This window comes from Megascapheus bottae, chromosome 15, assembly GCF_031878675.1.
Source record: "Megascapheus bottae isolate mThoBot1 chromosome 15, mThoBot2.hap1, whole genome shotgun sequence".
Taxonomy (NCBI): Eukaryota; Metazoa; Chordata; class Mammalia; order Rodentia; family Geomyidae; genus Megascapheus; species Megascapheus bottae.
The window spans coordinates 24,960,360-24,975,610 of NC_143523.1; the positions used below are offsets into that span (position 1 = coordinate 24,960,360).

At 47.9% G+C, this 15,251-nt stretch overlaps 1 protein-coding gene across 3 annotated transcripts in view; it reads left to right on the forward strand.

Annotated features, from left to right (window-relative positions):
* Slit1 (slit guidance ligand 1) overlaps positions 1-8,178 on the forward strand; it is a 137,147-nt gene extending 128,969 nt beyond the window's left edge. The window contains exons 32-37 of one of the 3 annotated variants that reach the window (XR_016537813.1): positions 2,240-2,477; positions 4,542-4,672; positions 5,040-5,194; positions 6,055-6,343; positions 6,857-7,684; positions 7,850-7,931. Coding sequence is in view for 2 of the 3 variants with exons in the window: in XM_090346152.1 (XP_090202278.1) it covers positions 2,240-2,477; positions 4,542-4,672; positions 5,040-5,194; positions 6,055-6,343; positions 6,857-7,068; positions 7,850-8,088 (1,264 nt within the window). In the remaining variant the exon portion in view is untranslated. Of the gene's footprint in view, positions 1-2,239; positions 2,478-4,541; positions 4,673-5,039; positions 5,195-6,054; positions 6,344-6,856; positions 7,685-7,849 lie in introns of all 3 variants that reach the window. The other 2 variants (XM_090346152.1, XM_090346153.1) reach the window with 2 other exon arrangements.
* The last annotated feature ends 7,073 nt before the right edge of the window (positions 8,179-15,251 follow it).

A 15,251-nucleotide genomic window follows, 5' to 3' on the forward strand; every position in this document is an offset into this window, starting at 1 on the left:
ATGGGCTTGAACTCAGAGCCTGGGCACTGTCCCTGAGCTCTTTTACTTAAAGCTAGTGCTCTATTACTTAAGCCACAGTACCACTTCTGATTTTTGAGTGATTAATTGGAGATTAGGGTCTATGGGGATTTTCCTGTCTGGGCTGACTTTGAACCTCAAGCCTCAGATCTCACTCTTGTGAGTAGCTAGGATTATAGGCATGAGCTGCCAGTGCTCAGCCCAATGTATTCTTTTTTTGTGTGTGTGCGTGAATATCCAATGGTCCCAGCAATATTTACTGGAAAGACAATTTAACTGTCTTGGCTTTCATATAAAGTATCAACTGACCCTAAGTGCAAGGGTATTTCTGATCTCTAACTTATATTCCACTGAATATACTCTTTTCACGATTTGTTCACAATTTGTTCTTATTCAAGATTATTTTCACTATTCTGGATTCCTTGAATTTCCATGTGCATTTTAGAATCAGCCTGTTACATTCTACAGAAAATGTCAACTGAGATTTTGATAAGTATTACACTGAATTTGTAGATTGATTAGGGGGCCTTGCTGTTGCCACAATGTTAATTCTTCTGGCCAAAGACATGGAAGACCTTTCCATTGACTTAGAGTTTTAGACATTTCTTTCAACAATGGTTTTTTTTTCCAAGTGTATGTTTCACACTTATTTAAAAACTTATCCCCCAATGTTTTGTACTGTTTAATGCTCCTACAAATGAAATTTAATTCTCAATTTTGTTTTTTGTCAGTACTGGGACTTGAACTCAGGGCCTCATGTGTGCTATGCTGGCACTCTACGACTGAGCCATGCCTCCAACTTTATACTTTTGCTGATTGTTTTTAAGATAGAGTCTCATTCCTACCAGGTGTATACCTGAGTCATGAGCTACCTACTTTAGGCTTCCTGTACCTTCTGGGATAACAGGTGTGCACCACCACATTCACCTTTGTTCTGTGGAGATGAGGTCAAGTGAACTTACACACCAGGGCTGGCCTGGAACCAAAAACCTCCCAATCTCATCTCCCTACATAGCCTGAGATATTACACTCAGATCACTGTATCCATATATGGGTTGGGAACTTTTCTGCCTGGTTTACCTCTAACTGATCCTCTTAGTCTCAGTCTCCCAAGTAGTTAGGATAGGTATCAGGCATCAGCGCCTGCTTAATTTTATTTTCACACATTGACTTTGTCTCCTGAACTCTTACTGAGGTCTTCAGTTAGTTCTGAGAGTACTTTAGCGCATTTCTTAGGATTTTTCTTTTTCCACTATCTCTGTTTCTCTGTGTCTCTGTCTCTCTCCATCTCTGACTATCTCTCTGTCTCTCTCTCCCTCTCTCACCCTCCCTTTTTTCCTCCCTCCCTCCCTCTTTTTCTGTCTCTTTGCCAGCCTTGGGGCTTGAACTATTTATGTAGTTGGTATTGAGAAATTGAACCCAGGCCTTCATGAATGCAAGGCAAGCACTCTACCACTAGGCCACCTTCCCAGCCCTTTTTAGGATTTTTCTTATACAGACTTATATCCTCTGCAAAAAGACATGGTTTTACTTCTCTTTTTCAGTATAGGTAAACTTTATCTCATTTCTGGCATAACTGAGCAGAATAGATTCTCCAGTACAATATTACATAGTTGTAAGAGCAGATAGCTTTGTTTTCTTAATCTTAGTATTTCAGTATTAAATATGAGGTTAATTGTGTGTTTTGGGGGTACCCTTTATTAGATTGATTCCTAAATTTTTGAATGTTTTTGTCATGAAGGATACTGATGTTTATAGTATCTTATCTGCACCTATGTGATTTTTTTAAAAAATTCAATCATATATAATTTTATGCTTGATTTGATTTGCTAATACTCTGTTGAGATATATTGGCTTCTCAGTATCTTTTTGGCTTTCAGTTCTCTTAGATGATAGTATTTATTAAGAGCATATTCTATAATGAAACAGCCTTGTATATTAATATATGCCAATAAAAAATAAATTTCTTACAAAGTGAAAAAAAGAACATCCGCTGAAATATTTAGTGTTTGAGAAACACTAAACACTAAACATCTCTTCCTTTTTTTAAGTTAATTGGAGATAGGAGTTTCATGTTCTTTAGTGCCCTGGCTGGTTTTGAACCATGATACTCAGATCTCAGTCTCCTGAGTAGCTAAGATACAGGCGGGAGCCACCACACCCCGCTAAACACCTCTTCCTTTGGCTTAGTCCTCTCTGACCTGTTGTTCTTTCCTCTTAGGGGACAACTCTGTGAGATTCCTCTCCATCTGCCTGCCCCCAGCAGCCCCTGTGAGGGGACTGAGTGCCAGAATGGGGCCCGCTGTGTGGACCAGGGCAGCCGACCTGTGTGCCAGTGTCTTCCAGGCTTTGGAGGTCCCGAGTGTGAGAAGTTGCTCAGTGTTAACTTTGTGGATCGGGACACTTACCTGCAGTTCACAGACCTGCAGAACTGGCCACGCGCCAACATCACCCTGCAGGTAAGTGCCCATAGTACCTGGTGAGAAAAGGAGTCATCTAGAAGGGAATCCTCTGCGCAGGTCAGAGGATCAGGGTACATCTTGCCCAGGGAAACTGGGAGAAAACTGCTGGAATCCTTTCTGGATATCAAGATGCAGTCTGCAACCTTTGCAAATGCAAAGGTTATGAGTTATAGCATAGGACAAGCAAGAAGGAAGTCTCACGAATGACTGAATTCAGAAAAGCAAACATGTCAAGGGCCATTCCCAACAGTGTTGTGTCTGTGTAGGCTGTGCCAGGTGGCCAGAATATAGTCAGAGTTACTGCTGGGCTTGTCTCTAGTTTAAGGGTCCTTGGGGGCCCTGTATATAACTTTAGCTCTACCTTAAGCAGCATCATGTAAAAGCAAGTCCTGGTTTACAACATTGATTAAAAGTATGGGCAATTTGTTAAATAGTTTTGGAGAAGGAAAGTGAGTTATATTCTGTATCACCAGATGAAGCATTTAACTCTTTAGTTATCTCTCTCTCCTAATTCCATTCCTGATCACAAATACTGTCTTTCTTTTTCCCTGTCTTTTTTTTTTTTTGGTCCCCTTCTTTCTTTCCTCTCAAAACAAACCTTTAAACAAGCCCCTCAAACAAGCTCATTTTCTTCCCAGGCCACCTCTTCAAAAATCCTTTTCACTTACATTTTCCACACAGAAGTCAGTAGCCAGCCTAACTGTGCAACAAGACAAAATTAAAAAAATCCCAGGGGTAGAGTGCTTGCCTAGCATGCACAAAAACCAGGGTTCGATTCCTTGGTACCACATACACAGGAAAAACACCAGAAGTAGTGCTATGGCTCAAGTGGTAGAACTCTGGCCTTGAAAAATCCCAAGGATGATGCTCAGGCCCTGAGTTCAAGCCCCAGAATTGGCAAAAAAAAGTTTCATAAACCCAGTCAGGCGCAGTGGCTCATGCCTATAATCCTAGCTACTCAAGAAGCTGAGATCTGAGGATTAAGGTTCAAAGCCAGCCTGGGCACAAAAGGGCCTGAGACTCTTATCTCCAATTAACCTCTAGAAAATGGGAAGTGGGGGTTGGCGCCAAGGGTAGAGTGGTAGCCTTGAGCTGAAGAGCTTGGGGACAGTACCCAGGCCGAGTTCAAGCCCCATGACCCACAAAAAAAATTCATAAACTCAAGCAGGTACCACCTCAGGCATATGCTTTGTTTATCCGGATACCCCCCAAAAGATCCAAATTCAGATTTTTAAGAAGATGTTCCTATGCTGGGAATATTGGTACACTCCTGTAATCCTAGCATCCAGGCAACTAAGGGAGGAGGACCAGAAGTTTGAAACAAGCCTGGGCTACATAGCAAAACCAAAACAGAGACTCCTCTTGCCAGTTCTAATTTGACAACCATCAGCACATGAATCAGTCAAGTGAAACTTACGGACTAAGCACTAGGTCCAGGGAAAGGGGGGAATATGGTTGGTCTAGCCTGGACCATGTGTCCGCCTCAACAGACCAGCAGATGAGGTCTTTGAACAAAAGAGAAGATGGACAAGACAATAAGAAAAGATCATGGCTGTTATAGAAGCTAAGGTGGGGGTTACTTACCAAATATCCAGCTCTTCCTTGCATGGTGCCAATGACAAACATTCCCTACTGAGTGGCTTCTTCCAGGCCTGAATAAATGTGGCTGTCAGCCATAGCTTTCCTGAATGTGCCCCTCTGTATTTCTTAGCTCATGCAGCTAGATTCCTGATACCCCGTTGGAGGTGGCTAGCCCACTCTATCTCTTCTTCTCTCAAGGCTTTTACCTGTTCCTCAGCACGTACTTTCTGGGCTTCAGCTGGGCCATCCTCCCCCTTGACTGGCCCCTGGCCAGAGTGGCAGTAGTAAATATATGAACCTGAGGCTGCCAGCCTCTGTCAGGGCCTCCTGGGAGTATCCCCTGGGGAGGCTGGCCAGCCAGGGGAAGATGGTTTTGCATAAAGTGTTACTCTTCCCACCTCAAGTCCCCTCTGTTCCACCTATCTACCTGTACTAATGCTGGTAGGGTGGGGTGGGAGAGAAAATGCCTTTGCCCTTTAGGTCTCCACGGCAGAGGACAATGGGATTCTGCTGTACAATGGGGACAATGACCACATTGCTGTTGAGCTGTACCAGGGCCATGTGCGAGTCAGCTATGACCCAGGCAGCTATCCCAGTTCTGCTATCTACAGGTAAGTGTACCATATGCCCTCTAGCCCTCCTCGGGTGCCGGAGTCTTCTAGGCCAAGAATAGGTAGAAACCTGGGCTGTCCAAATAGAAAGGCCATGTGAACCAACTTGGGTCTAAGGTTGTCTAAGGCCTGAATGGTGGCCCCTTCTGTATCATCTCCCCTCATCTAAGAGGAGGCTCCTGACCCAAAGTTCTTAGCTTTTCCCTGGGACCTCAGGAAGGGAACTAGGAGGCACTGAGTTGTGACTCAGTCTCCAGTTTTCTTTAGGGATTTGGCCCCATGGGTAGCAATGTTGGGGGAGTACTCAGCCAGGGTGGCATGAGCTGAAGCCCATTGCCTGTGCTGGGGGCTCCCCATCTCCTTCCAGTGCTGAGACCATCAATGACGGGCAGTTCCACACTGTCGAGCTGGTCACCTTTGACCAGATGGTGAATCTCTCCATCGATGGCGGCAGGCCCATGAGCATGGACAACTTTGGCAAACACTACACCCTCAACAGTGAAGCTCCCCTCTATGTGGGAGGTGAGGACCTGGTCCAGTGGAAACGGCTGCTATCCCTCCTCAGACCTTAGGCTTTTTAGGCTCACTGGACACTGAACTTTGGTGGGAGTACCAAAGGAAGGCGGGTGGCTCCAGTGAATGATCAGTGGATTGTGCTCCTCCTGTGTGGAGCCCACGCTGCTCTCTGGACAGCTCAGGTTGATAAAGAAGGTGGATGCTGGGTCTAGGAGAGGGCCTGGGCCATTCCCAGCCACCTTCCTGACCATGAGCACCTTCCTCCTTAGGTATGGGTCAGAAGGAGCTTAGGGGCCATCTCTTATCTTACCCTCAAAGGCCAGAGCCACTGTAGCTGACCCAGCCCAATCCCTACACTAGCTAGGGACTCTAAGGTTTCCTGATGGGGACACAGGGACGGGTGCTGGGGAAGAACTGGCCTCTGCTATGGATCCCAGCTCTGCCTTTAGCAATCAAACAACTTCAGGTCAGTTGCTCAGCATGTCACATGGGGGTTGGCAGCCTCTACCTCAGGATTGCTGGAAGCAGTAAGCACAAAAGCAGGTGACAGTGCCTTGAAATTAAGTGTTATACCCAGGCCCTTTGCTCCAGTCATTGTGTCTGGTGCTGAGAGCTGGTACCACAGAGGAAAGCACGCAACAGCCAGACTTCAGGAACAGGCACCCCAGTTCTGATGCTAATGGAAGCAGCTTTTTCTTATGCTTTCTGAGGGAGTCCGACCCTCTGGGGTGACAAAGGACCTTGGTAGGGATAGAACAGAAACTGAGGGCAAGAAGGGTCACTGGAGCTGTCCAGCAGATCACACAGGAGGATGTCAGACATAGCCTAGGCCTGATTCAGCCTGGCTTTGTCCCTACCCATCCCAGGAATGCCCGTGGATGTGAACTCTGCTGCCTTCCGCCTGTGGCAGATCCTCAATGGCACCAGCTTCCATGGATGCATCAGAAATTTGTACATCAACAACGAGCTGCAGGACTTCACTAAGACTCAGATGAAGCCCGGTGTGGTGCCAGGCTGTGAACCCTGCCGCAAGCTCTACTGCCTGCATGGCATCTGCCAGCCCAATGCCACCCCAGGCCCTGTGTGCCACTGTGAGGCTGGGTGGGGGGGCCTGCACTGTGACCAGCCAGCTGATGGCCCCTGTCATGGCCACAAGTGAGTCTGGGCTGAAAGAACCCTTGCCCTTGCCCTTGCCCACTGCCCCTTCCCTGCAAATTCTACTTCCTGATGACAACTGCCACTTTTTTTTTTTGGTGTGTGTGCATGTGTGCCAGTAGTGGGGCTTAAACTCGAAGCCTGAGTACTGTCCTTCAGCTTTTTCACTCAAGGCTGTCCCTCTACCACTTGAGCCGCAGCTCCCCTTCTGGTGTTTTGCTGGTTAATTGGAGAGAAGAGTCTCATGGACTTTCTTGCCTGGGATGGCTTTGAACGGTGATCCTCAGATCTCAGCTTTCTGAATTGCTAGGAATACAGGCGTGAGCACACTGTTGCCCAGCTGCTTTTCAATTTTTAACAGGAAAAGGCCTGTAAAGACATCCAGGAGCACATTTGACTCCTTGTGTCTAAATCTTGGGAACAGGAATAAAAAGTTCTAGGAGGTCCAGGTTGGGGAGAATGGGGTTGTTTCTGGCCGGGCTGTTCTCACTGTGCCTTTTCTGCCCCCTCCAGGTGTGTCCACGGGCAGTGCGTGCCTCTCGATGCTCTTTCCTACAGCTGCCAGTGCCAGGATGGGTACTCGGGGGCCCTGTGCAACCAGGCTGGGGCTGCGGCTGAGCCCTGTGGGGGTCTGCAGTGCCTACACGGCCACTGCCAGGCCTCAGTCGCCAGGGGAGCACACTGTGTGTGTGACCCTGGCTTTTCTGGCAAGCTGTGTGACCAAGGTCAGGGGCCCCTCTCCTGACATGCCCTCTTCAGGGTCCGTCCCCACTCTTGCTTTAGCAACTTGATGTCTTCTTTCTCCCAACCTCAGCAACTCCTCTCTCCTCCAATTCTCCCCACTCTCCTAGGTGACTACTGGCTTTTGGTGTCTCGACCCTCTGGGCACGAAACCCCAGCCCTCTCATCTTGCTAGGTCCCTTGCTTGACCTGCAGTTCCCTTAGCTAGGGCACTGCCCTTTCTGGCTCTCTCCTTACAAAAGAGACCACCCAGGTGGCAGCTCCTGAACTCCACCTCTTGGTCCCAGGCCCAGCAAGAAGTCTGATCGATGAGGACTCTTTCCCAGGCCCTCCCTGCCTGCTTGACCAGGATGCTTCCGCTAGAACTCAGATTGCTGAGGCTGGGCAGAGGGAAGATCTTAAGAGCCCCTGCGCCCTCCCACCCATTTCCCAGCATGATTCCCTTCATAATGTCATCACCTCCAGGCCTCAGACCTTTGCACTCCTCTGTACCAGCCACCACCTTACCTTGGCAGCCCTCAGGCCTGGAGGGCCCTGGCGGCTAAACAGTTCTTCCTTCCCCCTGACCACACTGTGGGCCCAGGAGGAAGCCGTGAGCAGGTGCATGCGCCAGAGGTGGGAGGATGCTGGGGCCCCGGGTGCGAGAACACGTGGACCTCTCCCGGGATGCGGCTGCCCTCCTCCTCCTCCTCGTCGTCCTCCTCTCCTCCTGCTGCCTCCCACCCGTGTGCCCTGAGGCTCTTTCTTGGTGTCTATCCCATCCAGAATCCGAGTGCCGGGGGGACCCTGTTCGGGATTTTCACCGGGTCCAGAGGGGCTATGCCATCTGCCAGACCACGCGCCCGCTGTCGTGGGTGGAGTGCCGGGGCACATGCCAGGGCCAGGGCTGCTGCCAAGGCCTGCGGATGAAGCGGAGGAAGCTCACCTTCGAGTGCAGCGACGGGACGTCGTTTGCGGAGGACGTGGAGAAACCCACCAAGTGCGGCTGCGCGCGGTGTGCGTAGAGCCGCGCGGGCCGGCGGGCGCGGGCACGGCGGCCGGCAGCTGGGCTGGGGTGCGGGCATCGCCAGGACGGCGCCTGGACCTTGGTGGGCCTTTGGAGCAGACTGTGCTGTAGCCGGGGCAGAGAGGCCAGGCCCCAGCGGCGGCCACCTTCTCCGGAAGTGCCTTGCACAAATAGGCGCTTAATAAATATTTGTTGAATGAATGTGTGCGTGAGGTCAGGCCACAAAGGGCAGACCCGTGGGCAGCCTGCGGGCCGGCTACCCCTTTCCAGAGCAGCCTCCGCCCCGGGCCTGGGGCTTAGGCTGACCCAAACTGAGCCTCTTTCCCCTGGGATCGCAGCCTCCTGGGGTAGCTTCATCGTCCCCTGGGCCACTGGGCCAGGTGTCGCCGCTGCTTACGAGTGGATGTGGTTCCTATCAGCCCCTCAAGTATACGATGACTCTGGTTTCTAGGAGGGGGTCTTGTGGAGGAAACTGCCACTGGGGGGAAATGGCCCACCCAGGAGGGCAGAACCCCCTTGGCACCAGCTGAATAAGCCTCACCAGCCACAGAAAGGGCATTGGGCCTGGACTTCCCCAACCTCAAGTGGCTGCAGAGTCCCTGACAGAGGAAGGGTGCTGGGGTGCTGCCCCTGACACTGAGGCCAGTGGGGAGCAGTGGGGAGCACTGTGGTCCAGAGGTGTGTGTGTGTGGGGGGGGGTTCTGCTGCCACTCGGGCAGACTTCCTACCTGAAACTTCAGGTCCTCAGACATAGGTGGGGAGGCTGGCTGGAAAAAGCAATGGTGTAGAGTCCATTCTGGAATGAGGGCCTGGGGAGTGAGAATCACCGGGGGTTTTTAGGTGCCTAATCCAGGAATGGGTACTGCAGGTGGTCTGCTCTGCCTTTGTGGGAGCCATTCGCACACCCAGGAGGACTAGTGAGCCCAGTGGGGGGCTCCCGCCACTGCCATGGTGTAGACTGCAGCTGCTCACCCTGGGTCTTTGCAATGAAGGCTCTGTGTTGGAAGAGTCACTGGCTATACAATTGTCAAAGGTGGTGTTTGTTTGTTTTGTTTTTTCATGCAGGGAAGTAGAAAGATGAGTTTTGAGTCTCACAGTGAATTGGCTGAGGAAAGGTCATACTCTTTTCCCCTGCGGCTTTCCCAAAAGGATATAGCCCAGGAAGCTGGGCAAGGGAGCATGTTGCTTTCTTGACTCCTTCCATCCCTGGCACTGTGTGAGAGCTGCAGTGGCTTTTTGTCCAGGTCCCCCTCCCTTCCTCAAATATGGGCACTATGGAGAGCCTTTGACACAAATCAGTGCAGGGCATGAGTCTCCTACGGCCAGGGGAAGCATAGTACATTCCATCGCACAGGTGCTCAGATCAGCAAGCATTATGCGACCCCGAAACAGGAAGAGGACTCTAAGGAACCTGCCCAACCTGAGAAATGTCCTTATGGCTGGATCTGCCCTGCAACAGAGGTCAGGCCCCGAAGCTCTGAGGAAGACTACAATGCCTGTTCCTACCCTTCAAGTATTCAGAAGCCTGGGCCTCTTGGAGCTTTTCCCAGGGTTGCCATGTCTCTTAAAAGAGCCATAGGACAGAAAAGCACAAAGGTTTTCCCTCGGACTTTAAGGAAGCCCCAGTCATCACCATTACCCATGACCCTAAAGAAGCCAGTTCTGGGCTTGAGGGACCCTGACTGGCAGGTCTCCAGTCCCCAAAAAGTGGAAGGGGTGGGCGGGGAGTTTTGCCTAGTGGTAGAGTGCTTGCCTAGCATGCACAAAGACCTGGGTTTGATTCCTTAGTACCACATACATAGAAAAAGCTGGAAGTGGTGCTGTGGCTCAGATGGTAGAGCTCTAGCCTTGAAAAAGCCCAAGGATAGTGCTCAGGTCCTGAGTTCAAAGCCCCATGATGGGAAAAAAAATTAAAGCCGAGTACAGTGGCTCACACCCCTAATCCTAGCTACTCAGGAGGCTGAGATCTGAGGATCATGGTTCAAAGCCAGCCTGGGCAACTAAAAATTCCAAGAGACTCTTATCTCCAATTAACCACCAGAAAAACAAAAGTGGCACTGTGGCTCAAGTGGTAGGGTGGTAGCCTTGAGCTGAAGAGCTCAGGACAACACCCAGGCCGAGTTCAAGTCCCACAACTGACCCCCCCCCCAAAAAAAAGTAAAAGGGGGCACCTATAGGCAGGTGATGCCACCCCTTTCCTGAGGCCATAGGGTAGATGAGAGGCCACTGTGATACCCAGATGAGCCTCAGAAGAAACTAAGGCCATTCCTCCCAGTGCCATCATACTGGTCCTCCAGAGTTTGAGGATTGGCATAACCACAAAGTGAGATGTGCAGAAAGGGTGAGAGCTGAGAGCCCCAGGACCAACATTTCGTCCATCTTAGCCACCAATCTGCAAGGCATTGAAGAACCCACTAGACTTGTGAAGTTCCGGGGAAGGCTGGGAAGCTACACCTTCAAGAAATCACCTCCACACCTCACACATCTAAGGCAAAGACTTTCAGTTTGCTTTGTGGAGCCCTGTTGTCTATTTCTTTCTTTTTTTTCCCCCATGCACCAGAAAGCCAGCAAAGAGTCCCAGGAAACTAGTGCTTGGGCAGCACCACTGGTGACAACAAGGGCTCCATGATGGTGATAGGGAATGGAAAAAAGGCTGGCTTTGTCTCCTCTGTCTGCTGTTAGCCTAACCGCAAAAGTATCTCTTTATACAGAATACTTACAGATTCTAATATATGCATATATATTTGTATTTCATTTTGTTATGGTATTTTTATATGTTAAAAGTCAACATCCAGTGTCCTGATTATCAAGTGCTATGTGGTTGTGACCTTTTGTCTGGGGCTTCAGTAATCTTTGTTTGGAGACTGATTTAGAGCAGCCCTGGAGGGAGCTGCACCTGCCCTTTCCTTGTATTAAGAAATGTCCATATGTCTACTATCTTCCATGTGAATATGACTGATTCTCGTGGACTCTTGCCTGGTTGGTCTCTTTCTCTGCCACGGTGAGCTTGCTGCTGCCACACTTACAGGCACAGGGGCTTCTGAACTGATCCCACACAGACAAGTCTTTACGTGCAGGTCTTTTCCTGAAACAGCAAAGGCTGGTCTACCCTTAAGATGGATGGGGTTTGGGGTGGCAGGCCAAGCTCCTGAGGGGCTTATGTAAAAGGAAGAAGGGCCACTCATACTCATCTCTCACCAATTGTTTGCAACCCATCTAGGGTATTAAAATTTAACAGGACAACCCTCATCCCTCCATTTAATCTGGCCCTGAAGGGGTTCTAATTTCCACTAGGGAAGATTACCATGTAGGCTTCTCAGACACCCTGTAAGGTTTCCCTCTATTTCCAGGCCAGTACAGAGAGGAGGCAAATTTTTGGGAGGTAGTCTGCTTCTAGACCAGAACATTGTACTTGGGAGTCTTCTAGGATGCAAGATCTGAAGTCTGAGGCTGGCCCTGGCAGTTCACCGAGGCCAGTAGAACCTGACTGGCCCTCTGATGGCAGGACTAAGCACCAGCTAATTCTTACCATGAAGCTAGAAATCTCAATTGTGCCAGCATATATATTTGTGTGTCAGGGGATTGTCAGCAAGCTCTTTTGCTCCAGGATAGTGCTCTGCCACCTGAAACACAGCTCTACTTCTGGCTTTTTGGTGGATAACTGGAGATTAGTCTCACACTTTCCTTTCTTGGAAAGATTTCAGCTCCAAGTAGCTAGAATTACAAGTATGACCTACAAGTACATAGCTAAAAATCTCATCCTTCATATGGGCTAAAGAAAACCTATCTGTAGACCAGTAGTTTGCAATCTGTGTTGAATGTTTCACTGGATATAGTACTATGAGATGAACTTAAATGATTCTCATGGGTTCCTTGGGTACTTCTCTACCCAGTCCTACTTCCAGAGAGCTGAATGTTAAACAAACTGCAATGCAAGGGCTTTCGGCCATATTCCAGGGGCCCCAAGGATGCCAGACTGCTTTGGCCTGGCATGTTGGAGGTCCAGAGCTTGAACTCCATTGCTCTCTATACACAGGATGAAACAGTGGCCCTCTTCCAGTCTTGCCATGCAAACCCCATGGATCCACTCATTATATTCGTTTCCCCCACAAAGAATGATTTGTGATTTTTTTTTTTGTCAGTTGTGGGTCCATGTCCTGTCGGCCTATGCCCTGTCCATGAGCTCCTTTGCTCAAGGTTAGTGTTCTACCACTTTGAGCCACAGCTCCACTCCCATGATTTACAATTTAGAGTGGCCCACAGTAATACCTCTGTAGGCCCCAACTCCACAGCAAAGAGAGTATTGTTTTGGGGTTCCTTCTGGCCACTTACTAATATGGTAGACAGTGGGCCACATGGCTCCAGTATATTCTGTACTTTCTCCAGTGATTACACAAGACACACTTTAATATCAAAGAAGTTTAATATGCTGCAATAAAATAAGCGCCTTGAAAATGCTCATGGAATAGATGTCAATGTTAAGAGAAATCCCTCCCACGTCCCTAGCTCCAAACCTCATTTCTTCAAAACCAAAAAACATTTCAAACACGGGAAATCCCTTTCAAGCTTGGATTTCAGTGTGGGCCCCTTTACCAATAACAAGAACACAGTTTCCTACATGGCCTAACAGGAAAGTAAAACACAGAAGCACAAAGTCTACCAGATTTCAATATTTAAGACTCAGTACATATTCAAAGTTAAAATAACTCCAACTTTTATAGCTATACATAGTTTTAAAGCAACTTAATATATTTTAAGATTTTATATACACTCTCAAAGGTTCTTCAGGTGAGGTATGTAAACATTGTCTAATGAAAAAGTTTCAATGTTTCAAACCAACAAATTCACAGCATACACTGAATTTTCAGCCATTAAAGACACAGTATTTTCCTAGCTCACTAACATAGTGGAAGTCCAGGCCCAAGGAATGCATGCTGATCTTCCAGGTTGTCACTTGCAGCTGTCATTTTGATGCTTTTGGAAGGACCACTTCCATATAGGCTGGGAACACACACTCAGTACCAGAAAGGGGATAAGCTCTCCCCAGCCATCCTTGGGCTTTTGGAACACTGGCTAACACTCACAAGACAGCAAAAAGGAACACATCTGAACACCTACAAGATTGACCTAGGCAATGTCAACAGTGGGAGGAACCAGAAAGATCTTTAAAGGAACGCAGATTACATTTAGAGTAGCCTGGATACTCAGCCAGGTCAGCAGTCCTTGCCTTAAACTCTTTCTGAAAGTTTGAAGCCTAAAAAGAAAAATTCAACATGGCACCTGAGCTTCAGTTAAATTGCATGGGCCTCCTATGATCCCATGGCCCATCAAAGGCATTTACTGTAGCCTAAATTAGGTCCCTGGGCTGTGCTTTTAATACAGATTGGGGTTGAATTTCCTAATATCACAATGCATATGAGAGAATGTGAACGCCACGAGTTCACAGAGGACCAGCATATAGGCACAGGCCTACCAACCTTGAAGGAACTCCATTTTGAAAACCATTTGTTCCCTGAGGGTAAACAGCAGGTGTCTATTGAGATTAAGTGAGGCTAATAAGGGCAGTTTTTTTTTTTTTTTTATTACAAAGCATCGAAGACTTGGGGGAGACTCTGGTCAAAATCTATTTCCTCCCCCCATAATCTACAACCCCCCCCCCACCAGTCACCTTCCAAATAACACAATATGGTCAAATTACTTCTTCCACTTGCTTTTAGACTCAGCAATGGAAAGTTATATCCTAATGCACCCACCACTTTCAATCTAAAAAACACTAGTGAAAAATTCCAAACACTATCATAAATACAAAAGACATATTTAAAAGCCTAGAAAACTACATTACTGCTATCCATGGTTACCTGGGTGGGAGCATTTCTTTTGTCACAAAATTTAGGACAGTCACAAGGAGAGGCTGCTTAACAGCTTTAGCAGCCTATTGAGCTAGGCACACTGGGAGACTGCCTTTCTACTGGCCTGTGGGATGGGCCTCAGGCTCTGGGGTCTAAGGACTTTCAAGCCCAGGTACAGAGGAGGCTAGTAGGATATGGGCTGGCTTCTAATAATGGGTCAGATATAGCAAGGGATGTTTAATAGGCCATATAAAATGTTCTTACATTTACTCTATGGCCAAATGAACTTTTCTTCAACTGTATACTAAGAACTTTATAACTTCATGGAATAGACCCAATTTCTTCATTTACACGTCTACCTTTCATGTGTGTGGTGCTGGTAGATTTCTTGTCCACTGCTAGAGTTCTGTGACACAAGGAGCATACAGACAAACAGAAGAAAAATTTCAAGTACAGCAGCCTCTCCAGCAAAAGCAAGAAGGCTTCGCAAGAGCTGTTCTACCCCAACCTGATCCTCTGAGACAAGGCCGATGCAGGCCCAGAACACATCATCAGCTAGGGTCTTATTGCTTAGGGAACACATCAGAAAGAACACCTGGAGGTCTGCTCTGCAGACATCGATTGGTATTGACCAGTTTATCGTGTGTGTGTGTGTGTGTATACACATATAACCAAATGAGAAGAGGGGGGCAATTAAAGCTTGGATTGGATAATAGAATACAGGTCAAAAGCCCCAAACAGCTCTCAATCTACTGATTTTTGTTCTTTCTTCATGTGTCAACTGTGTTATGAAAGAAGTCCACTGTCCAAAAGATATTCCACAATACAATGCAAACTAACATCACTCAGAACATGAATCTGTATATAGCACATGTAATAAATAATTTTTAGAAAACTATTTACAACATTACTTCCTGTGGATATTTAGATGAGAGCAAAATCTATTTCTTCCTGCAAAAGTTAAAAAAAGTTTTGACTGTCTAGTTCAGTGCTAAATCCCCTGGCAATTAGTTACCCATTCACATTTCACCTTAAAATCAGATTTGATTACAAATAGTATCTTAGAAAAACATTCTCCAGCATTACTGTTCAAGTGTTCTCTTCATTTGTTTAGAAAATACAAAGGGAGGCCATAGAGAAATAAGCGAAGTATGGTTCAAATGGATGGCAATCCCTGCATACCTTGTCCCCAAGCACCCTGCAGTCCTAGAGTTCTCAGTCAAGCCAGTCATGCATGATAACGATGATGATGACGAGATGACAGACAGGGATGCCCAGAAACAGGGCACAGGGAAGAGGGCCATGTCCACTG